At 36.9% G+C, this 24,068-nt stretch overlaps 1 protein-coding gene across 1 annotated transcript in view; it reads right to left on the bottom strand.

The window, feature by feature from the left end:
- Positions 1 to 2,125: 2,125 nt before the first annotated feature.
- The window catches only part of CPS1 (carbamoyl-phosphate synthase 1), a 163,887-nt gene continuing 141,944 nt past the window's right edge, over positions 2,126 to 24,068 (bottom strand). Inside the window, exons 31-39 of the mRNA XM_081051403.1 lie at positions 22,160 to 22,267; positions 20,448 to 20,537; positions 18,919 to 19,089; positions 16,623 to 16,697; positions 13,760 to 13,858; positions 6,252 to 6,311; positions 5,385 to 5,497; positions 3,948 to 4,077; positions 2,126 to 3,207 (exon numbers count right to left, since the gene is read on the bottom strand). Coding sequence (XP_080907529.1) covers positions 3,109 to 3,207; positions 3,948 to 4,077; positions 5,385 to 5,497; positions 6,252 to 6,311; positions 13,760 to 13,858; positions 16,623 to 16,697; positions 18,919 to 19,089; positions 20,448 to 20,537; positions 22,160 to 22,267 — 945 coding nt within the window. The 3' untranslated portion in view covers positions 2,126 to 3,108. The remainder of the gene's footprint in view (positions 3,208 to 3,947; positions 4,078 to 5,384; positions 5,498 to 6,251; positions 6,312 to 13,759; positions 13,859 to 16,622; positions 16,698 to 18,918; positions 19,090 to 20,447; positions 20,538 to 22,159; positions 22,268 to 24,068) is intronic.

Raw genomic sequence — 24,068 nt, 5'->3', positions numbered from 1 at the left:
TCAGTATGGAAAAAGCGACTTCGATATTCTACTCAGTTCTACAGACATAGTCCTTATGTTGTCTTCACTAGTGATATATGACAAATTAAGACATTTAAATATGGATTAGGCTGTTTATATGAAAGAATAAAAATGTTCCAAAAGGACAGTCGTGCCAAATCAGAACACAAACCTTCTTCCATTTTCTTGCATTTCCCTTCTCCAACCAAAGCTCTTCAATACATTATTTACTTGTCTTTAAGTTTGGAATGTTAGAAAACAAGACATTCACAAAAGTAAAAATTAATGTAATTTAATTTTCAGCACCATGGAGAGAGTGTATCTTTTCTGTTTGTCTAAAGACCCTTTATTTCAGTAACAAAAATGTAGGGTTTCTTTAGAAACAACGGTGCTTGATTAATTATTATAACTCTTGTCATTTTAGTATATTTTACAAATAGCCTGTTCAGATTAATATAAAAATTGAGAAACTTTATTAAATTCCCACTACATAAAACTTAACTATTGCTTTGAACTTTTGGTAATTTCAGCAAGAAATTCTGTTTGTTTCAAAGTATGAGTTACATTTCTAACTCATGAGTCATCTGCAGCCTGCTTACTTTTTGTCAATGTGTACTTTTCCTCTTCCTGTGTGTGTGTGTGTGTGTGTGTGTGTGTGTGTTAAGATAGCGAGATAGATGGTAGATAGATGACATAGATTACACAGATAGATAATGATTGATAGAGCAAGTGATAATAAATCAAATAGAGTAAAATATTACCAAAAGGGAAATCTGGATAAAGGCTATACTATACTTTTTTGTATTTTAAGTCAAAAATTGTTTCCAAATAAAAAGTTTTAAAACTTCCATGTGCTTTAATCATGCAAAATTAAGAATGTAGTCTCAACTTCTGCCCCTAGAACTCTCTCTTCACATATACCCTGAGCTCCAGTTATAAAAAACTACTAACACTTTCCTCAAACAAATGCCCTTATCCTTTAGTCTGCCCAGGGAACTATAACGCACTGTTCAAAACAACGCATGAGGCCATCTCCCCAGGAAAGCCTTCGCTGATCTCTTCAGGCAAGTTAAGTACTTTCTTCAATATGAGAAATTATTTTTCACATGTCTTTCTTCATTAGAATATAAGATTTAAAAAAATGAGACTGCATTTTGTGTACCTTTGGGCATGTTTCTTAACTTCTATATGCCTCAGTTTCTTAATAATATGGAGATGACCGCACCTAGTCAGAGGGATATATGAGGATTAAATGGGTTAACTCGTATAAAGTACAGCATTTAGAACAGCCTGAGGAACAAACAGCAGGTGCTCTTAATGTTATGGTGGTGCTGGTATTGCGATGGTGACAAGTAGCAGAGTACCAGAAAAGTACTAGAAGAATAGGAGTAGGAGGGATAATGGTATATCCTATACCAAATATTGCAGAAATTCATTGAATATTTTCAGGTGAATAAATGGATGATCAGGGAGTACATTATTATAATGCAGGAAAAAAGTATGAAGTTCTCAAGCACAGTGATAACAAGGGGGAGAGAAGGAGAAACTGCATTTGAAAAGCCTTCATGCAGATTTATATCAAGTAGCAAGCCCTTAATTGTGGGGTGAGAGGGAAGGATATATGCGGTTATGTCCTCATTGCCTTAGGACCTGCACCAAGTTGCATTTTCAGCAGTATTTCTAGGATACGGTAGCACCGTGGCCATTGGCACTATCTCCATTACGCAATATGGATCATCCTCTGATTGGGTTCAAGTACTTTTCTCTGTATTATTCTAGATATTTGTTTAAAAGTTTATTTTATATGTTTGGCAATCATTAGTCAACATGTGATTGTGACTATATATCCAAAAGGACCCAAATCAAAGGTGGTACCTAACCACATAACCACATGATAAAAATGTTAATGAGACTTAAAAACAATGAGGGGAGGGGCAAGAAAAAAAATGGAACACCCGAAGCTTCATTATTTGTAATATTAATTTCTTCAGACCCTGTACGTCTTTGCATAGGAAAAAGAAACAGTGATGTCATACTGGCCCTAAACCTTGTTTTGTCAGAGAAGTAGACTGATTTTGTATATCCATGTAAAATAAATAAATAAATGCAAGAATACAACAATATTACCTCTTAACAGGATTTTATTTAAAAGTTCACAATTAGAGCACTTGTAAGAACACACAAAATTTAAAGATACAAAGGCTGCCCTGTAGGAAGGACTTTTCTTACATGCAGGAGGAATGAGGACCTTGAGCCTAAAAAGTGTGGGCCCCAGTAGATCATCAGAACTCATAATCTGAAGGAAATGAGCATGACTTCCAAGTTATTCCAAAATTGGCAGGAAGGGGGCAGGGCAGGGAGACGGCATAAATCTGAAGATTCCACTTGGCTCAGGTTAAAAAATCCAAAGAACAACAGGAATAAAACTACCTCAGCGGTATCTACCATTTGCTGACGTATTCCAAACCACAAAACTGCAAACCAGTGTCCTTGAAAGAAATCCATTCTTTAAAAGACCTCTGTCACAATTCTCAAATTCACTACGGTGGTAAGGAATAGTGATATTCCTGGATGAGCCAGATAGAATGACTATTAAAAAGAAGCAATAAACAAACATTATGCTGAAGGGCTTCATAAATTAAATTCATATTTCATTTTAACAAATCTTTATAGCATTCTGCCTTGTTAAAATGTCCTGAGTGTGGCAGATGCTATTTAAACATGATAGCAATAGTGTCTGTGAAGTATATATAGAAAGAGTTCAGAAGATAGAGCAGCAACTTTTTCTACTTCGATTATCATTAGTCAGCACCATCAAATGTTAGCTGCAAGTAAGCACGCGGGTAAGCTTCATCCCCCAAGTCTAAGGCACTAGTAAAGAGATGAATTCTCATGAAGAACAAGTTACTTTGGAAGGACTCCCTATGTACGGTTTTGAAAAGTGACTGACAAGAATTTAATTGTGAAAGAAAAGAACATTAAGGTGTGAGTAAACTGAAATAAGGTTTGGTATCAATATTCATCTCTGGGAAAGGAAGTCGGGATCCATTCCTTTAGATAAAACGTGGCTTAGGCTGGTTTAAGAATGGAGTTGGAGCATCCATCCCTCTACGCCGCTTTTCCAGCACTATACTGCCTATAGTGGAAAAGACTCTTGGAGTCCACAGTGCGAGATTTCTGCACAGCTTCAGCAAAAAGTTTGGTCACCTGAAAATAGACAGGGAGGAATCTTAGCAACCCACATGATATGAAAGTGAATGTTCAATGTAGCAGGAGTGAAAAGTCACAGTTTCTGTTCCCAGCTTTCAAAGGGATATTGGATAAAAGAAAAAAAAATTAATAGGGACTTTCTCATACATCTCAAAGCTCACCATGAAAAAGCTTATCACACTCCTCCTACCCTCCCCACCCCATAGGGATCAAAACTGACTCAGGGACAAAATAGGATGGGCAGAAAGTTAATGAGTCTTGAACAATAGTTCTTCTCCCTGCGATAAAGAACTCGGTGAGTCATGTCCAAGAGGAACTGAACATATCTCATGTGATATTTTCTGTGAATTGGACAAATGCTTGCATTACATCTGATATTCCATCATCATTAACCTGTTGCTTTTATGTGGTGGCTTTTACGTAGGAAAAATGGAATAAAAGTTTGTCTCTTCATTCCATGCCACACCACACTTTTTATTTGAAGGAAAATTGTATGAATAATGAAGGGTCGTGGCTATCCGTGGTTTTTGATTATTTCAATTGCTTGATCACCAACTGTCTCAGGCCATGACCTACCATAATGTCACAATTATTTTAGATTCTATCTAGAAACTCTTCTCCATTCTGAATGTTACAAGAAGGGGAGGAAAGAGATGTACATAGATCGGTGAACAGTCTTCAAGAAGGCAGAGAAATAAAACTCCTCATGCAGCCCGGACTTGAGAAAAAGAGCATACCTGGAAATTAGTGAGGAGAGCAATGCCACTGTCAACAGCTGTCCGCCGAATCACATAATTATCATGGACAAACTTGGTGTTGTTGTTGGGGAGATTAATCACCAGGTCAATGCTGCCATCTCTAATCAGTCTGGAAGAATAAACAACATACACAAAAGCTTGCAGGCGACCATGTATATGTTATTGTTAGTTTCTCAAATACAAATAGCCATTTAAGTCAACGCTGTACTGAGTTGACTGCCATTTGCCCATCTCTCCCCCTAAGTAAATGTTCAAATTGCATTATTTGGGGCTTATTCTTTTTCTTGTGTTCTTGAAAGAATTCTGAATAAAAGGCTTGTTTTCTCTTTAACATGCTATCTATCCATAGGGAGAGTTGGTAATTTGATCGATTTTTACTTATTTTTACAAGGAGGTGGTTCCTCCAGCATTGAAGTCCATTCCACCCCAACCCCCCCAACCCCAGATTAACTTTACTTCACCGCCTGCTTCCCAGGGCCTCTCATCTGATGGTAAGAGCATTCAGGTCACCTGATTTTGAATTAAAGTATTTTACATTCTTTGGCTAGGCTGCTACACACACTCAAAGACATTTAAGTGTCAAAAGCATGAAGTAATGCTAATTGTTGTTTCACAGAATTCTAAGCAAGGGCTTATAGTATCATTTGGAGTTAAGATCTCAAAAATGTGCCCTTTTTTATTAATTTGATAATGATTACAGGTTATCATAAGAGATCTAACAATATATTGCATAGAATTTGGTATGACTTAGCCATTCAATAAGCTGTAATATCATGGAACTGAGAATTATCTCCTGTGTACCTATGCCACGTATTTCTATGAGAGTTTATGTAATGGTGTTCCTGAAGGTTCATGTAGTGTGCTAAAATGTTTCACAAATCTAATGACGACATAGCCTAAGGCATAATAATAACTAACCAGATCAAAGAATGGCAAATTAGTTAAGCCAATGGATGACATTATCGTAGCTCTCACCATAGTTTCCTACACATACCAAGTGCTCAATAAATCGATTCACTGATCCATAAACTCAATGAAAGGCAGCTGGTCAATCTTATACTTGATATATACACATACACACACAATAGAAAATGCTGCATTGCATTCTTCATACCCATGATTCTCACCACTGAGATCTTGGTGTCTGTCAAGGAAAACACCCTGACTAGGAACTATTGGGACAGATGCTACATATCACTATGTGCACATTTGGCATTATGTGTTCATAGTAATAGCAAACTTCATCAGAATGAAACTTTACTAATCATCAATAAATGTACTCATTTTAAATTATTTGACTAAGAGGACTTTTAGAGACTTACAATAGGTTATGGTGAAGTATTCGTATCATACTAATTCCCAAAGTTAATTTCCTATCTGTGCTGTTTAGCTCAGACAACTCTGCCCAGTTCTTACTTTCTGATGGAAGAGAGGCTGGGATTCTGTCCTTCCTGAGATGGCCATGCCACTGGGGTGGCAGGGACATTGTTCGCATTGAGCCAGTCCGATGTGGCTTCAGTGGCAAAGAGCTGTGTTTAAAATGGAAAAGTCAGTTACTGTATCACAGGGAAGGCTTTCCTGAAGCAAAGGAGTCTACTGGGACACACTTGGCATTTAAAACATAAAATAGAAGAAACTGGTGAATATGAGAAGCAATACGATGCCATGAACAGAGTTCTGGACCGAGTATCTGGAGTCATGGGAGTCAATATTTTTAAATTACTTTCAGTGACAAAAAATTTAATAACCTCAGTTGTAACTGCATCTATAGAGAAAGGGGGAAAAAGTTATTCATGACTGAGAATTCATTGTTTTACATCAACAAAACCCCATCACCAAAGGCCCACCCTGGGCCTTGGGAGTTATTTTGTTTTACTGAACAAGGCTTTGTGTATAGGTTTCATGGCAATGAAGTTTTCCATGAAACTGTAACAACTGAAAACTATGACTTCATATAGAAACATGAGAAAGAAAAAGGGAAAATATATGGAAATGCACTGGAATTTTGCCTGTGTAAAATACACAGAAGTTTATCCGTGTAAGACAAACGTTCTAAGTTTTTAGCTGGCAATTTCTACTGAGTTTGTGATAACTATGTTAAAACTAGTCTTTCTAATTATTTTATTCCATGGAAGCTTTGAAACTATCAAGTGAGTTACACATTTCAGGTTGAAGGATGTAGTTTGAGCTGTTTCATTCCCTAAGTTTCTTCAATATTTTCTTTTGTGGATAGATTTCAATGCTGACAGAAAACAACTTGGAAAAAAAAATAATATTACATACCTTGAAACCTTCGTTGTGTAATTGTTCAGCCACACCAAGGAATTTTGGACGGAATGATTGCTGAAATTAAGGACATTAAAAAAGATTCACTTTCTAGATATACATGTTTTTTATTAAGTCATATGCAACATGGTATTCTCTCATGCCATCATAAGAGGCAGTCAGTGAGAGTTGTCAGGTGTTTTATACTTAAAGATGACAAGTTTTATCCTTCTATAGTGAGTATGAGTTCTTATTTTCCGATATAGATGAAAATTCTATCCACACTGTCTTACTCTCTGCTGTCTTACTTTTCATCTTCCCCTCAAATTCCTTCAGTCCGTACTTAATCCACTTAGTTTTTGTGTGTGTGTGGATGCAGACAGACCCCAGTTTTGCATGAACCCTTCCTGGTCAGGGAGTATTTAAAGACACCTGGGCGAGGAGCTCAACACCTAGTCAGCCTTGCTGGGTGTTTTGCCTGTTCCACCTGTCCTACTTGCTGAATTCAAACGTTGCACTGCCCTTCAGTAACTAGGCCCTGTCCTAGTAACTCACGCACAGCGTCGGGCAGTAAGTCAATCATTTAGAACTCAGTTTTGCATTTACTCTGAGAAAAAGAGAAAAAGAATGGGCTCTGGAGCCACTAAACTGGTTTTCCTGTTCTGGCTTCACCACTCATTCGCAGTGTATGCTCACAAAAGTTAATGTCTTTGAGCTTCCATTTCTTCATTTTTAAAACAGCAACAAGAATAATAGTGTATCTCCTTCTTGGGGCTCCACAATAAACCATGACCTTGAGTAACTTACTTAACTACTCTACGATGCTCTTTCCTCCCTGTTAAATGGGAATAGTACCAGTATTGGCATCATAGGTCATTGTGAGTAGTCAAGGAATGAATTTAGAAGCACTACTTGCATATAATACAGCAACTTAGCATAATTACTGCCCTATTAATAGTTCTCATTAAATATTCATTATTATTAACAAAAATGATTGTTTTTTAATCCTCCCAGAGACTAGATTCCTGCCCCGGCACCTTAGTTCCCAATCCTGGGTTCTTCCACTGGCTGTCACACTTACAACACAAACTAACTTACTCCTCACACATATTTGACTTCCAGACAGGCTTCCTTAATGTTCCATCTGACTGCTAAGATATTTCCTTAGAGTCCACTGCTGTGACCTCCGTAAAGCCCCAGCTGGATCCATCTACTTTCCAGGTCCTACCTTCCCTGGACTCCTGCCCACTGCCATCAGGGTTCCCCAGTTCTGAACATACCTCCTTCCTGTGGCCAAACGCCAATATTTGCAAGACAGTGTTCAGGGTGGAAGAAAGCAAAGCTAAATGGCTAACCCAAAGATCAGCCCTGACCTTGACTTCATTAATGTGAGAATATGAGACACTGTGCTGAATCGAATATGCACAATCATACAAAGTTAAAAACATCCATTCTGCTTTAAAGGAGAATATTTAGGCTGTTGTAAAAAGTTTGCACAGAGATGACAGAATGTGGAGACTTTAGTAAATGTTTTGTAATCTAGTTAGAAACCATATTAGTAATGGTTGAAAAAAATAATAGATATGATCTTATTTCAGTTTCAGAGAAATTACAAATCTTGATAAAACATATCAAGCTCCTTGCACAATTTGAATGCTGTTCAGCCCGTAAAACCTCCTAAAACTTACTTACAGAGGCTTTCTGAGAACAGATCTAAATCCTAGGAAAAGACCCCAAAGACTATGTTCAAATATAAAATCCTTTCAGATTCGGCCCTTCTCAATCCCAGAACTGCAGTTTTATGAGAGAAAACTATTGGCAAATAGAAAAGATAAATGCAACTGGATGAGTCTTGGCTAACCCCGGCACTCAGGAGTTATTAATGACAGTCTTCTAAAACACGAGTTGTAACCATGCCCAAGAAAGTAGCTTTCCATTCTTGCTTAGCACCAAACAGGAAGAAAGGGGCTTAGCTGCAAGAAGCTCAGGGTAAGATAAAAATTAAAGTAAGTAAGTATAAAATCAGAGAGTAACTCAGTGACATTAGGGCAATTTAACGATATATGTGCCAATCTCTTTAAGACTAACTTAGGCAAAAGAACAGGACAATCTTTATTCAAGTTTGATTCTGCTTAGAAAGCAAGGGATTCAAGTAGACAACATTTTCTTCACGATTTAAGGTTTTTTAAATACAGTAAAATATACATGAAATAGTCTAAATGAACTTGTGAATTTTGTCAAACACCCCTAATATGGAACAGCACATTGTGATCTTCTGCTAAACACAAAACAAACTTAAGTAAGCACCAAAGTACATTAGAAGTTTCAACATAAAGGTGCCCAATAAACACTTATTGACTAATTGATACATTAATTACCTACTCTTAAATTTTCCCCCAGAAAAAAATCACTGACAATGTATGGCCATGTGATAACAAAATGTTGAACTGGTTTTCTAAAAAGTACCACTTCACAAGTACAGTGGTTCTCAACATGTGGTCCTCTGGGAAATCAGCATCACCTGGAAATTTGTTTAAATATGAAAATGTGGGCCCTACCCCAGATCTTACAGGATCAGGAATTCTGAGCGTGAATCCCAGTAATCTTCATTTTAGCAAAACCCCCTGAAGATTCTAACACACATGTGAGTCTAGAAATAGGAGGCAAGAGTAGGAGATAGGAGGACCATCCGTCCCGCATTTTATAATTTGAGGTGAAGGTGCACTAACCTTGGCTAAAGACAGTGAAAAATCTGGAGGGAAAAGTACTAGGATGTAATCTTTGTCTTTGCCATTTTAAAGTAAAATAAGTCAGCAAGTCCTCACAGACCTGTAGACACCAGTCAGAACCTCATGATGGAGCTGTTTCAGGGCTGTCCCCCAAGTGGAAAAGATAAACATCTGACAGGACAGTACTGGCAGTTCCCAGCCAGGGAACCACTCCGCCTTCTGGTCTGGGGTGTTGGCTTTCACAGCCACATTATAAGTTTCTATCACACACGTATTGAACACTTGTGACACATAAAACAGCCTCTCTACAAAAAGAAATTACAGCTGTCAGCTTGCATCTGAGTAGCCCCAGATTTAATAGCTGATTGAAAATACCTGGGTAAGAAACCATTTGTAACGAGAGGTGAAAAGTACAAGCTGATTTATTTCCTGGAAAATGTTTATAGAAAGAAAGTCCTTTAAAAATGAAAAAAAAAATCTATATTTATTTCCTCCGATTATCATTTTCACATTACTCCGGCTTCTGGCTGCAGAACAGAGAGCCATCTTAATACTGTGTGATGTCTGTGGGCTCTCCAGGGACGTCTAGATTGACAACTCTATGGTTGCTCCTAATGCTTCTGTATTGAAGATAAAAGGTTATTCATGTCACTAGGAGTTGTCTTTGTCAAATAAAATGCTTGCTTTGTGTTTCTGAGCAATGCTGAAGTGCAGATGTCAGGATGGCGCCTCCTCTCCACCAACCTCCATGAATAGCCCAATCAGAGGGGAACAAACAGTGCATGCTCTTGATCTACTCCAGAGTAAATCGTTCATTGTTAAAGGGTGTTCCAGAAAACTTAAAAATGAGGCAGATTGCCTACTTATAGCCACTAAAAATAAATGCTGATGGGATGAAAGGAGGCTGGAAACATTGCAGGAGAATCAATGATGATTTTGTTGCCATACAAACCTGCATTCAGCTTTTCTTATATTATTATAGTATCTATGTCTGTAGAAAGCCTCCTGGTAGGCACAGTATATGTAATACTGTGTTTCCCCGAAAATAACACCTAGCCAGACCATCAGCTCTAATGTGTCTTTTAGAGCAAAAATTAATATCAAGACCCGGTCTTATTTTACTATAAGATAATATAATATAATAATACATAATATTGTATAATACCCAGTCTAATATAATACCCAAATATAATACCCAAATATAATATAATATAATATAATATAATATAATATAATATAATATAATATAATATAATATAATATAATATAATATAATATAATATATAATGCTGGGTCTTATATTAATTTTTGCTCCAAAAGACACATTAGAGCTGATGGTCTGAGTAGGTCTTATTTTCGCGAAACCTGGTAGTTAAGCTGACAAGGATCCTTTAGCAAAATCTAAATCTTGATTTTTGTTTTTCCTAAGTCCTAGTTACATACAAGATTGATGTTATGAATATTTCAAACTTCCCATGTAATTTGACCTATAGGATTTAACGTTGGAAGAGCAGACAAAGAGAGTCTGTGTGAGTAAAGGATTAGGGTGGGAAAGAGAAATGAAAAGGAGACTGCAGTATAACCAATGAGTGCATGCATAGGCCCCCCACACACACACTCATATATGATATCTATTTACTAAATGTTGAAACATGGATGATATTTGCTAGTAATAATTACTATTTAAAATACGTGTTAAACTGCTAACAATAAGGAAAAATCTTTCCTGTCTCAGAGTCATTTTTACCTCTCCTCCATAGTTCTTTTTCCCCCCAATTTTCTCTTGCAACTTGTTGTGAAAAATTAAGTTAAGGTATCTTCAATTAAATCCTTCTACTCATACCAGGCAGATCAGTCAGAGTGGGAAAGTAAAGAGAAAAGAAGACCTACCGTGTTTCCCCGAAAATAAGACCTACCCGCACAATCAGCTGTAATGCATGTTTTGGAGCAAGAATTAATATAAGACCTATTATATTATATCATATCATATCATATCATATCATATCATATCATATCATATCATATCATATCATATCATATCATATCATACCATATCATACCCAGTCTTATAGTAAAATAAGACCGGGTCTTATATTAATGTTTGCTCCAAAAGACGCATTAGAGCTAATTGTCTGGCTAGGTCTTATTTTCAGGGAAACACAATATACCTCGAATAAATGGGATAGATATTGACCATCCTCCCTATTTACACATGAAGTAATAATAAGGCAAATTAACTGCAGTAACGCTAGCAATCAGGACTCTCCTGTGAGTAAATTCTACACAGCATCATACTAAAGGAATGATTATGTTAAGAAATAAAAATGAAATTCTGGACTCTCTTTCTTACAACTTTATTACATAACTCAACTAAATGCCTCCCCTTGTATTTACTGGACCTAACCCCCATTTATGTATTAGCAGTACTATTTTAGGTCCTTTTTCAGTTCTGATTCTATATAGTCAAATAAGTGTATATGAATTCTTCTGATTTAGTAGAATAATGTTAAATAAAATGATTTTTGAAAAGTACAATGTATCCTGAATTATGGGACCCTAATTACTTTGTCCACAGTTGCTATGAAGCTTGGGCAGAAAGTTAAGATTAGATCTGGTCCCATTCTAATTAAAAAGATGCCCAGTGAGTTTCACAGCTAGTAACTCTCTAGTTAGTGTATTCTGTCATATTGTTCATTTAAATTTATGACTATATATTTTTTAAAATAACTGTAAATGAAAAGTCTTCATATCGTAATGGGGAGACTACACATTAACTATTGGTGAAGGCAGCTTTTCCTTGCCTCCCATATAAAGTAGGTCAGAAAATGATTCTTGTATTTCTCTGAAGGCTTGGAGTCATGTTGATAAAATTTACCACAGCTGCAAATATGTTATTAAATATAATTTTATTAAATATTTATTTAAATATACTATTTTAAACTTTGTAATTAAAATACATATATGTTTAAACCCCTAAAATTATGCACAGGGAAACATTCTTTGTCACAACTCCTGTAACTGCTAAAACATTGCTTTCTTTAAAAAAGAATACATTGAAGAATAGAACCTCAATGGACAGAACCTCACTGCTTTAAGAAAACTCTTTTCACCCCCAAAACCCTTTTTGTTCCTACAGATTAAAACTTCTGTTCACTAATGCCGAAATACACAAACATTTCATGGGGATCAAATTAATGTTTGCTTCACATTTCCCTGCAGCACTGAAACCAAACAAAGCACAATTTTATACATCACTGCCTTTTTAAACTGGTATTTTACAATGTGAGCGCTAGTATGATTAGTTGTAAAGATGGGAACTAAGGGCATGGTCTCCTCTGAATGCCCCCAGATCTCACATTAAACTTTAAGCCATGACTGGAAGTCGGGCAAATACTCTCATACTTGTGACTTAATAATACTTAATACCCATTTATAATGTAATGAGTCTCTCATATGGTGTGATGTGTCTCTAAACTGCCATTAAGCTTCGCAATTGCAAGCCATCTTGTTAGCCTAGGCTCTAACTGTTCACCATCACCCTTTTGGCACCTTTATAAAGACAAATCTCAAGTTACTCTTTGCAGAAACTTCTTCAAAGCCACTACCCACGCAGTCTCCAGAGTCTAATTTGCTGATATTAAGACACCCTAATGAGATGGCATCTATAATAATCACCCACTGGCTTGAGGATACCTGGTACTGTTCTAATTATGTTTTAATGATTTTTATGTAACCATGCAGGGTTAGAGTTTATTAAAAGTATGGCAGGGGTGATATATAACACCATCTATGGTTTTCATAGGAGCCAAGAATTACTAATCTCAAGTGAAAGTGAATGACCAGTTGGAAGCATCTAATACTTTTCAGGAAATTTATAAACAGAACAGTCTGACATTTTTGCAATAATTATTCCAACTAACAAATGTTTACTGGCTACCATTTTGCACTGATTTACATTTGACTTGCAATAATAAACCAATAACGCCCTTTTCATTATATGACGATATTCACTTATAATTATTTCACCCTGTTTTGATTTAGAAGACTTACCAAATAATATTTTAAGAACCTTCAACAGTATACCGTGGGATATACTGCCACTCATAAGACCATTAAATCACTGCCCTTCAAGAATTTTCAATTAGTCATAGAGTGTCAGACTGACCAAATTTCTCAAATAATGCCCATGTCTTCTTCAACTTTGAATCTTCGACATTGAGTAGAAATTGAAATGTGAATGAATGAATGTAAGAAGGTCAGGAGGGGATAATTTGACTTCAGTTTGTGATGTGTTGGGTTCGAGACATCCAGATAGAGGTAGCCAACATATTGTTGAAAATATGAGATGGCTGAGAATTAAGATTTAAGAGTGATAGTTACACATAGGAGAGTGGATACTATGACATGGATGAGCTGGTAAAGGGGAATGTTGAAAGAGAGAGAGAGAGAGAGAGAGAGAGAGAACAAGTAAGAGCAAAACATATAGAAAAGATGTAACCAAGAAATAGAAGAGAGTCCTTTATAAGACATCCTAAATATCTTTCAGAACAAGTACCCTTTCACTAGGATTTTTTCTTTCTTTTTTTATTTATTCACTTACTCATATTGGCCACTGCAAAGGAAAAATGCAAAAATCAGGGAACATATAGAGAACAAATGATCATTCTTTCTATAAGTTAGTGGTTCTTTAGAAGAAGTTAAAAAAAATTTCTCCTCTTATATACCACAGTAGAGGATCATTCCCACAACCATTCCAGCATGTACCCACGGGCATGAACATAACCACACACCGCATACCTGTATTCCAATCAAGATGCCTTTCTGGGGTATCTTAAATCCTGTGGAAAGCATCGCCTTTAGGAAAGCTGTATGAATACCTTCACCAAAGCAAGCCACCTGTTTAGAATAAATGAAAAAAATAAAATAAAAGGAAGCTAATAATAGTCAACTACCCTTACCAAAAAAACAAATACAAATGGCAAGCACTTTACTCATTTACTTCTTTGCCAGATTTTATTGAGTCGCCCATGCATGCTGAATCTAGGGATGAAAAGACTGGCCAGGGCAGATGTATCTTATGTTTTTAATTAAGCATAATGAATGAATAAGCAATTCTTTCTCTATCCAACAACACTCCACGGAACAACATAACTGGATTCTACTGTGAGTTGTTTGGATACAAATCACAGCTTCTGGTTCACATGTGGTTAGTTACCAAATGTTAATATGACATAATGTTTAAATAACAGTGTATATCATGTATGCTATTGCAGCAGTGCATGAATTCACAGGTCAGTAGCACAAATGCATAACTGCTGATCAATTGGTTGGGAGTCATTTCATATAGCTTATGGAAAGCCTTCTGCCAAATTCAATAAATTCATGAAAATCTCAAAGGAGCTTGTTTTCTTTTTATAATATTTATAAAATGAACAAAAATATACTGCTACTAGTCCTGAATACCACAGCCATCAGTAAAAAAAAAAAAAAGAATTGCAAACTAGTACATAATGTTAAGAAATACAGAAGCTTCACCGAGGGTAATGTGCTACAATATAACTAAAAATCAAATGGCCACCATAACTATAGAACAAGTGGTGGATGTGAGCATGATGGGAGTAGATTCTGCCCTGCACACCATCATTTGGCACAGGTACAGAACCACCATTATAGTAAATAACACTGATGGTTAAATTCATTCTTCAAGCAAATGACTTTCTTACTGTGAAAGGAAAGTTGTCATCACGATGACCTTCAGTCCACCACCAGTGTATACTCCACAGTGAACATTTTCTTTGGTCAAGTACTGACCAACTAACTTAAGTAAAGTCCACCTAAGTTAATGGGACCCAAATTCTAATTTGGAAATCTAATTCTAAGGGCCATCTCATCAAACGTGCAGATACAACAACACATGGAGATTTCAGCAGTTTTTATACCCCTCCCCCCAAAAAAAAAAACAAATGAAAAAAATAAAATATCGTAGTCAGATATTCAAGTAAAATTTAGGACTAACACTCCCACCTCACCACTTGGAAAATAAAATTCCCCATACCTAGATTAGGAACTAATGGTTCATTCAGTCCCACCACCATTCAAATAATGAAAATGTCTTTTTGATGCATAATTGAGATTTCACTAAGCTAGATGATTATTCTGGTTTCAGTTATAAAATAGACCTTGTAACATCACACTGAATGACACTTGGAAATATGACTCTAATAACGGAAGAAGCATTCTCTCTCTTTACATTTCTAAAATAGCTACTACAACAGGAGAGTCAAATTTCTGTCTTTCATATTTCAACAACTCCAATAGTGTATGCCTGGAGACAGAATAGACTTAGGCCCTGAAAATACGTTCGCCACACTAGAGCAAACAGCGTGAAGAAAAAGAGCTCTTTCTCTGATATGAACCTTGGACCAGCTGAAAACAGCCCCGTTACTGAGTGATCATGGGACCAAGACGAACCCAGAGAGCACCTCCTTCAATAGCTGAGAAACATAATGGAGGTCGCTCGTCTTAAAGTTGGGTGTTCTCACCTATTAAATTACAAGAAGCAGCAAAAAGGCTAGACAAGGTAATCATTAGTCCAAACACAAACAAGATAGCCATTTATTTCTCACTGCTTGCCTTCCTGTCTCACTTGGCTTCTTATCACAGATCTTGCTTGTAACCAGGCAACCATATAAAACCTCACATCTTGGTTGCAATTAAACATTTTCCCCTTTCAGGTTTTCCTTAATACAAAGAGGAAACAATGATGCCTCCCAGTCTGATGTTGACACTCCGATGTGCACTGATGAGAATTTGAAGGTTGGATCTAGTAAGTCTGTCAAGGGCTAGGTGATTCATAAAATGTCCTGACACTGACATGTAGGGAACTTTCTAGGATCTGACAGCTCTACAAGGAACACATTTCGCATTCTTAAAGAAACCTCCTGCTGACAAGAGTCCCAACACAAGTGAAGAGGGACATCCAGTGGCCAATCCCATTATAGTTTCTAGATAATCCCCAGGAAGTTAAAGCCGCATTGAAAGGGGTTCTGGGATTCTGCATTTATCTGCATATTGCACAACTTTTAGGTCGATGAGGTTTCTAATGCTGTACATTCAGTCTACATATTGCTGGTAAAAATCCAATGATCTAATTGGAGGGTGCTATTACAGAGGAACCTGAGAACCTTAAAATAAAAAGAATGACCAGAAGATATTTACTTGTCTAGAGGAGTATCTGAAAGAGGCTCTCAATGCATAATATGGAAATGAATTAGGAACACATGTGTTATAGTCACATGTTCAAATAAGTAAGAATTTAAACTCTGGTCCACAAAAGACTTTTATACACACACACACACACACACACATATTCATTTCAGGTGTACAAAATAATCTAAGTTAGACATTTACACCCCTCACAAAGTGATAACCCTCCTTCACCCATCTACTACTCCTCTGACATCGTATATAGATGTAACAGTTCCACAGACTAAAATATTTTTCTTTAGTTCAAAATTCTTAAGCCCTTTCAGATTTACTCTGATAGCAGAAGTTTGTGTCTCCATTACTACTACCAACCTACTTGGCTATATTCAGATCATAAAGCCTTACATTTCAAAGTAGATTTAATGAAAGTGTTCATGGATCATTAACTAGTTACCTCTCCAGTGGAAGCCATCTCACATCGCAGAATGGGGTCAGCATCCCTCAACCGGGGCCAGGAAAACATTGGAGCCTGTCAGAAATAATGGGAGGGGGGAGGGAGATATGTGAGAAAAGGTATAAAGGAACTAAGAGAGGACAAATATATGATTTGGTGAATTATCTCTCACATGATTTATTTAGTCTATGGTAGACATGTAAAAAAATCTCTTTGGTCCAAGCATCTGATTTGAAAAACAGCCTTAAAACTCTGTTCCAAGAATTTCTTGAGTTCTTGGCCAAAAACTTGGGTTAAATAATCACAAATTATTTCTGTAAATAGGGCCCCTGTGACCAGTCTAGGCCAGTGTTTCTAATCTGGCCCATGCTGATTCTTACTGGAGCGATTTCAAACAAAGTTCGAAATTGGCCTCTCCAATCACAGATTTCAAACACATTTTTTCCCTGGTTGGCTTTTGAAACATTCCTCTTCTTGTTCTGATCATTTGAACTTGCAACAAACAAGCCATCTTGCCAGAAATTTCTATCTGTAAGCTGACTTCTGAGACATTCGACTGTTGTTGACACCTCTTAAAATGCTTTAAAAAAACATTCTACTTAGAGACACTTTTACTCAGAACTTTCATATGAACCAGAACATAGATAGGAATGCTTCTTTTTCATTTATTTTAATCAGTGGAACTCACTAAGAATCAAATTTTTGTTTCTTGCTTGTATACATTTATCTAGTCTAGACTGTTGCTCCTTTGATTTTTGGCATGCCTCTAAGTTTTCCTGGGAATTCTAGCTTGGAGTCATTTCACTGGGTCCTCTTAGTCAAGTTATTATACATTCCTGAACTCCAGCTTCTCAATACCTTCATCTGTTGATATGTATCGACCTCACCAGAGCTATATTAAGATTGACTATGAATAAGTAATTTGAAAAATGTCAAGATTCATATACAATGATAACTAGGAAAGAGGTAAATTGAAAAATGTATTTTGAAAAATGTATATTGTTTTTAGTTGGAAATTGTCTCATACACATGTCAGTGCATGTGTGCATGTATGTATATATTCCTTGATCTATGAATAAAGAAACATGAATTTGAAATTTATCTATAGAATCTCCAGGGGGAATATGTTTTTCGGGGCCTTCTACTTGTTGGTCTCAAACAAACAAACAAATAAACAAAAATTACGTATATATATCTCACTGAAAGCTTTAACAATTTATGTTTTGTCATAGTTTCCGGGAATAAAATGTCACCCTCCTCCCACATAAAAAGTAACATTCCATTTTAATGCACTATAAAATCCAAGACATCCTATATTACTAACTTAAATAAGATTAATACATATTTTTTTATTTATAGCTTCATCTAAAGCTTCCACTGCCAAAGTCAGAAGTCAGAGTCTCAGCTGCAACACAATTATGGTTGAGGTCACTAGTACATATAGGAATGGAAATCTTTTGAAGGCATCCAAAATAAATAAATGTCACATAACTATATCACAAAATATAAATTAATTTCATTGTGTGCTTCACCTAAAATTTTAAATATATTTATACAATATCTCAATAATCAACATGCCTGTCCCATAAAGTAGTCATAATTATATATACTCTGTGCATGGATACACTGAGGCAACTAGAGGCGAACACTGGCTTTATTATAAGGTATTGTTAGAGATATACAAATATAGCATTGGAAACTAGTGAACAATCCCTTAAATTTTCCTAGTCACTTGTCATAAATGTGCTGGCAATTGCATCACCCTCATAACACCACTGTGACCAGCAACTGCTATCTCAACTTCTCAAGTGGAAAAAAAAATGTGCCAGTGAAGAAACAGTATTAAGTGAAGGTAGTCAATGTGGCAAGAATTTAACCAACATCCCAGGGTAAAAACTCTTCCAAGATTCATGCATTCCTGAAGTCTCGGCACAATTCAAAAGTGGTATAATTTAAGTCTTATCCTAACAAAACGTGTCCACGATTTCTAATTACCAACTAAACTGGCACCAATTACATCAGTTGCATAAACATAGTTTATGATTTACTCAGGTAGTTAGTTTTGAAGTTATACAATTCTAAATAATTAAAAACATTTTTTGAAATGTACAGTAGTTCACATAAAGTTGACTATAGTGCAACTGCATTACATTAGTCAAAGGAAATATCATAAGTCCCCAGTTCAGCCCTTTAGTTGGAAGGTTCATAGAATATCAAGATTATTTTGATGAAAAATTGTTCCTTTAATTTCCTTGGAATTGACAATAATGACTAATGGAATGTTTTCAAATGTTACCTTGATTGCAACATAGTCAGCAGGAATGATGGGATGCTCCAGTGTTGGAAGAGGTTTCTCATCAATGTTCTCTCCAATCATTACCTTCGTGGCCACATCAATGAAGTCTACCCCGAGTGTCTTGGAAACAAAGGGGAATGATCGAGAAGCTCTCAGGTTACACTCAATCACCTGGAGAGAAAATTCAAAAGAGAGAGAATGGTGAGAGCCAATGACAACAATATTAATATTCTCCCTGCCACTTGGGGTCCAGCTCTTATTGACTGGGGATTAGCTCTTGTTTTGTCGGCCTCTCCCTTTTCTCCCCACGGTTCTCCCACTTTTGCTACCTGGTTTTCTTCAGCCAGTATCTTTGACCTCTGACTGTCTTTTATCCCCTTTCCATAATTCATCCCCATATACTACTGACAGGTTGATGTCAATGTAGAGCTCAGGTAATGCCACATCCCTACCAGAAGCCTTCACTGGATTTCCACTGGCCATCAGATCACAGTCAAATCCTTGAAGGCCTTCTACCCTCCTGCCTCAACATGCCTCTCTGGGTCCTTGTATTACCTTGGGCCACTTTCCTGGCCCCAGTCTTATTTTCCATGTTACTTTCCACTATTTCCCCCCTAAAAAAATGATCTTGCTAAACCAAAGTAGTCACTATCTCCTAAAATGTGCCAAGTTTTCTCATAGATGCTCCATGTGTAATGTACTCTCTACCTTCCTTCCAGCCAATCTTTAAGATCCAGTTCAAGATACAAGATTTTCATTGGAATCTTTTATGATTCATCCCAATCTAGGTAAGCAGACATATGACACACAAATGCATGCTCATGTACATATGTATGTGCATGTGTGCAGACACACACACTAGCAGATATGGTCACTCTATTCTATGACTCCAATATCGTTTTATTTGTGCATTCCTTCTAGCAGCTATTATACTCTAGCTTGTGTGATGCTTATCTACAAATTCCTTTCCAGTCCTCACCAAATTGAAGATCTTTGGGAGCAGTGACTGCTTTATAAATCTTTGTATTCACCATATTACTTTGCATAGCAGATGCCGAATCCATGTTGGTTACTGATGGGTTAAATTACACAGACTAAATTAATTAAGACTAAGCTAGCTGACTTAACACTTCTCTATTTTTTTGGCAAATAGTATACAAAATATAGCATCCTTCTCTCAGAAAGTAGTAAAGCAACACTACAGTGCATGCAATTTATAACTGCTATACATGTTCAGATTACTTTATGATAGTCACTGTATCCATCTGTACTATGCTGGAGATGGCAGACTGTGATCTCCTTTCCAGTAAATCGGAGTGTTTTACAAAGTTGTGACTATCAGTACTGCCGAGGCCGTGGCCTTCAACAAGGCAGGCTTTCTCCGCTGTGCAAAATCCCATACTCAGATACGAAGAGCTACAGGGTCTCAGCCGCTCTGTATCTGTGCTCACAGAGATTACCAGAGGGACACAAATCAACATGACTTAACACAACAGTGGTGTCCTCTCAAACACCTTGGCATTTCTTACCAAGACTTCATTTCCTTTGACAAGAAATTGGACGTTGAATGGGCCAGAGATGGCAAAAGCCTTTGCGATCTTTCGGGTAGCATCCTTCACCTAGATGAAAAGGACAATGACATAATGCTAAAAAAAACATACCTTAGTTAAAAAAACAAACAAAAAAATTATAGAACCTTACATTTAGATTTCCGTAATTTCTCTTTACAGACAGTTACATTTCTAATAACAACAACAACAACAGTAATAATAAAAGCCACGGTTAGGCTTCTGTTAACAAAATGATAAGTACTAAATATTTATAACAGGATTGCAGGGAAAAGAACAAATAATTTTATAGGATTATCTCTGCCAGATGCCCCTATCTACCTACGATTACATATCCTGGTTTTACTTTGAGAGATACAGTCCTTTCAGTTTTGTTCCTTCAGGACCAGAAACTGAAGACCAAACTCTGTATCGATCTAATGACCCACCTGCTGAGAGGTGCAGGCCCCCAAAATTACATGGTAGTGCAAAGAGACCAGGGAGATTACTTTTATGTGCTTTTCTGCTGCCCTGGACTCTATCTGAATAGATATTATGGTCAGAAAGAAATGGTGTTTCCTTGCAGGGAGGCTCTGCATGTCACATATAGGAATTTTGTGTCCTATAACCAGAGCCAGAAGGGGCACTGACTGCAAGAGCTCCTCATTCATTAGACTTACAAGAGTGGTTCAGCAACTTAATTAGTTATCAAAGGAAGTAGAGCCTGTAGCACATTGAGCTCTGAGAGATCTGGAAAAACCTGAGCTCTTGAAGCCATTTATCCTGATACGAGAAACTGAAGCACATTTGAAATCTGGGATGTTATTCTTTCATGCTACAGACATTACAGAGCATCCTGCTACCATCACATTCTAGAACAAGGTAAAACTATCAGAACTCAACTCAATGTATAGCTAGAGAAGAGATAGACCTTCCTTGAACCTGATGGCAGCATTTTTGAAAAGGCTCACTAAAAAAGCCAAGCCTGACTGAATATAGCTGAAGACTAAAGGAACAGCCACAGGAGTTAGTTAAGAGTTGCTAGCATACATAGCAGTACATACTGCCTACTGAGGCCTAGTCATTATTCATCGGAAGGTCTTTAGAGCATTGGTTCTAAAAGAGGGGTAGAAAGAGACACATCAGAAACTTCTGGTGTGAAGTAAAGTTACGGGTGGATAGCAAAAGCATCAGTTCCAGAAGATTCCTGTGTGACGGCTGCAAACCTGCTTCTAACTGAGAAGCATTGCTTTATGTGATGCGCAGCTGTAAGTAGCTCTGAAATATTAGCATCACGAGCAGCACTGTTCTCCACATGTGGTCCCCCGACCAGTAGCAGCAGCAGCACTTGGGAACTTGTTAAAAAGGCAAATCCTGGTGCCCCACCCAGAACAGAATCAGAAACTGGGGGTGGAGTCTCGGGATCTGTACTTTAACAGATTCCCCAAGTGGTTTTCATACACCCTGAAATTAGAGAACTACTGCACTAGCATACATCCAAACAGGCTCTAACGGGCAGTGAAGGAAAGTGTTACCTTTAAAATATCCAGCAGACTATCAGAGGAAATTTCCCTCATAATTAAATTTTGCCTGAGGCATGTCCTACATTTCTACTAGTTTAAAGAAAATAAACCAAAAAACATATTTTTATCTTTGCTTTTTTTTCTCTTCCCCTTTTATTTATAAAGAATGACCTTTTCAATGGCTCCTTGGCTGATGGTTTGTGTGGGCAGCATCAGAGTCGCGTCTCCTGAGTGGACGCCTGCATCTTCCACATGTTCAGAGATGGCATGAGAGATAACCTGGCCAAAAGAGGATTTTAGAAAGAGTCATCAGGCACCTACTTCAATGAAACTGCTGCCTTGCCCACCCCTTTGATTCTGACAGATGACTTGAGCATTGACCGGTTCCTTTGCTAAGCCCCTGATGAGAGGAGAAGAAATAGCTGCACACATAGACTTGTCAAGCTTCCCTGTGCAGTGACAGATTGCTTCTAAGGGAACCTGAGAGCCTCTGAGAGCTTCCCTCCCTCTTCCATTGATTGGAATGGGTATAAATAATAGGAAAAGAGGACAACTAAACCCAACTCATATTGACATTTAAGAACAGATAGAAAAGTAAAGCATGGGGAAGGCACTGGAGATAATCTTTACCTTTTCCTTCCAGGTTAAGTTTTAGACACTGAAAAAGAAAAGATGGGAGAGGAGAGTATCTAGCTAGGTAAGTGTCATAACTTAGGTGGACCAGAAAGAAGACTTCAGATCTAAAGATCAAGAAACCTTTAAATTGAAACTTGAGAAAGGAGGGAAACAAAAGGAAAAATATCCTTATCCTGTTTTATGGGTAAGGAAACTAAGGTAATACAAGAAAAATAACTCAAGTACATGCGACTACTATGTGGCATGTACTTGTCACATAGGGTACTTGTACTATGTGAGTCAGGATTTTGAACTCTTATCTGTCAGATTCCAAAGTGTATGGTCTCTCTCGGTCACTATATCCTGAATGTTAATAACATGTATGTCTTGGGAAACAAAAAAGCTTAGGGTGGGGGAGAATAATTGGGTGACTGTAAAAGACTTAAATTACAGAAACAATTTGCTTATCAGATTCATAGATGACTTAAAGCAGAGTGACATTTAAGACTCAATCCCCCTGCTGTGACCTGGGCAAAATACTTTATCTGCTCAGCCTTGTTCTCTGATAAGATGTGAATAATGATGGTATCTGTCTCATAGAGTGTTTGTAAGGATAAAAGAGAACAAGTATACAGTATTTGGCATGATATTTAGTGCATAGTAAGCACTTAATTTTTTTTATATTGTCTAGAAATGGGGAGGTAATAATCCCATTGAGCTCTGAAAACATCATAATATATCCAAAGCACTGTGTCCATTTATGAGTGTGACTAGTCAGAAATTATGTGAATAACCTGGAACATTTCCAAAAGAAGGAGCCCAGGATGATAAGCAGTAGTTGATGTCTGAGAAAAGCTTAGGGCAAGAGCTTATTTTACAACTTGGAGCCAAATCACACTAATTTTACTTTACCAGCACAAAATTTGAAAAAAAATACGAATATTTCTAGGCCAGTTTTTCATTCTCCACTTCCACATTGGTATGATCACATTTCTCTTATTTTATACCGCAGTCTCCAATAGTTAAAATGTTGAAAAAGCAGAACTTATGCTCTAAACTTATGCTCTGCAACTCCGGAATTTAGGAAGTCAGGGAGGAAAATTCTAGGGAAGAAGACCTTAGTTCAAAAGAAGGAATATGTGAGATGTCCAAAAAGAAATCCTCCAAAATAAAATATATATAATCTTATTACTTTTTGTGCTCTGTATCACCAAAAGAGTTAAACCGAAAACAACACCTTCCAGGGATGCTGTGAAAAAAATTCTCATCGTTGGAAGGCATGGGGTTGAAATACGTGATTTCTAAGGGTGCTTCAACTCAAGATTAAATGATTCTGTGGACTTTAAAAAAAAAAAAAAAGAAAAAAACCTCACTTTGAACTATTAATTTGGAAGACAAAAAAAAGGAAAAAAATTAACGTCTTCAGTAGTTTGAAATATCTGCAAAGTAGAAGATAAAAGTCAAC

The sequence above is a fragment of the Rhinolophus hipposideros genome (genome assembly GCF_964194185.1).
Source record: "Rhinolophus hipposideros genome assembly, chromosome: 6".
In the NCBI taxonomy this organism is placed as follows: domain Eukaryota; kingdom Metazoa; phylum Chordata; class Mammalia; order Chiroptera; family Rhinolophidae; genus Rhinolophus; species Rhinolophus hipposideros.
This window is presented reverse-complemented; position numbering and strand designations above follow the sequence as displayed.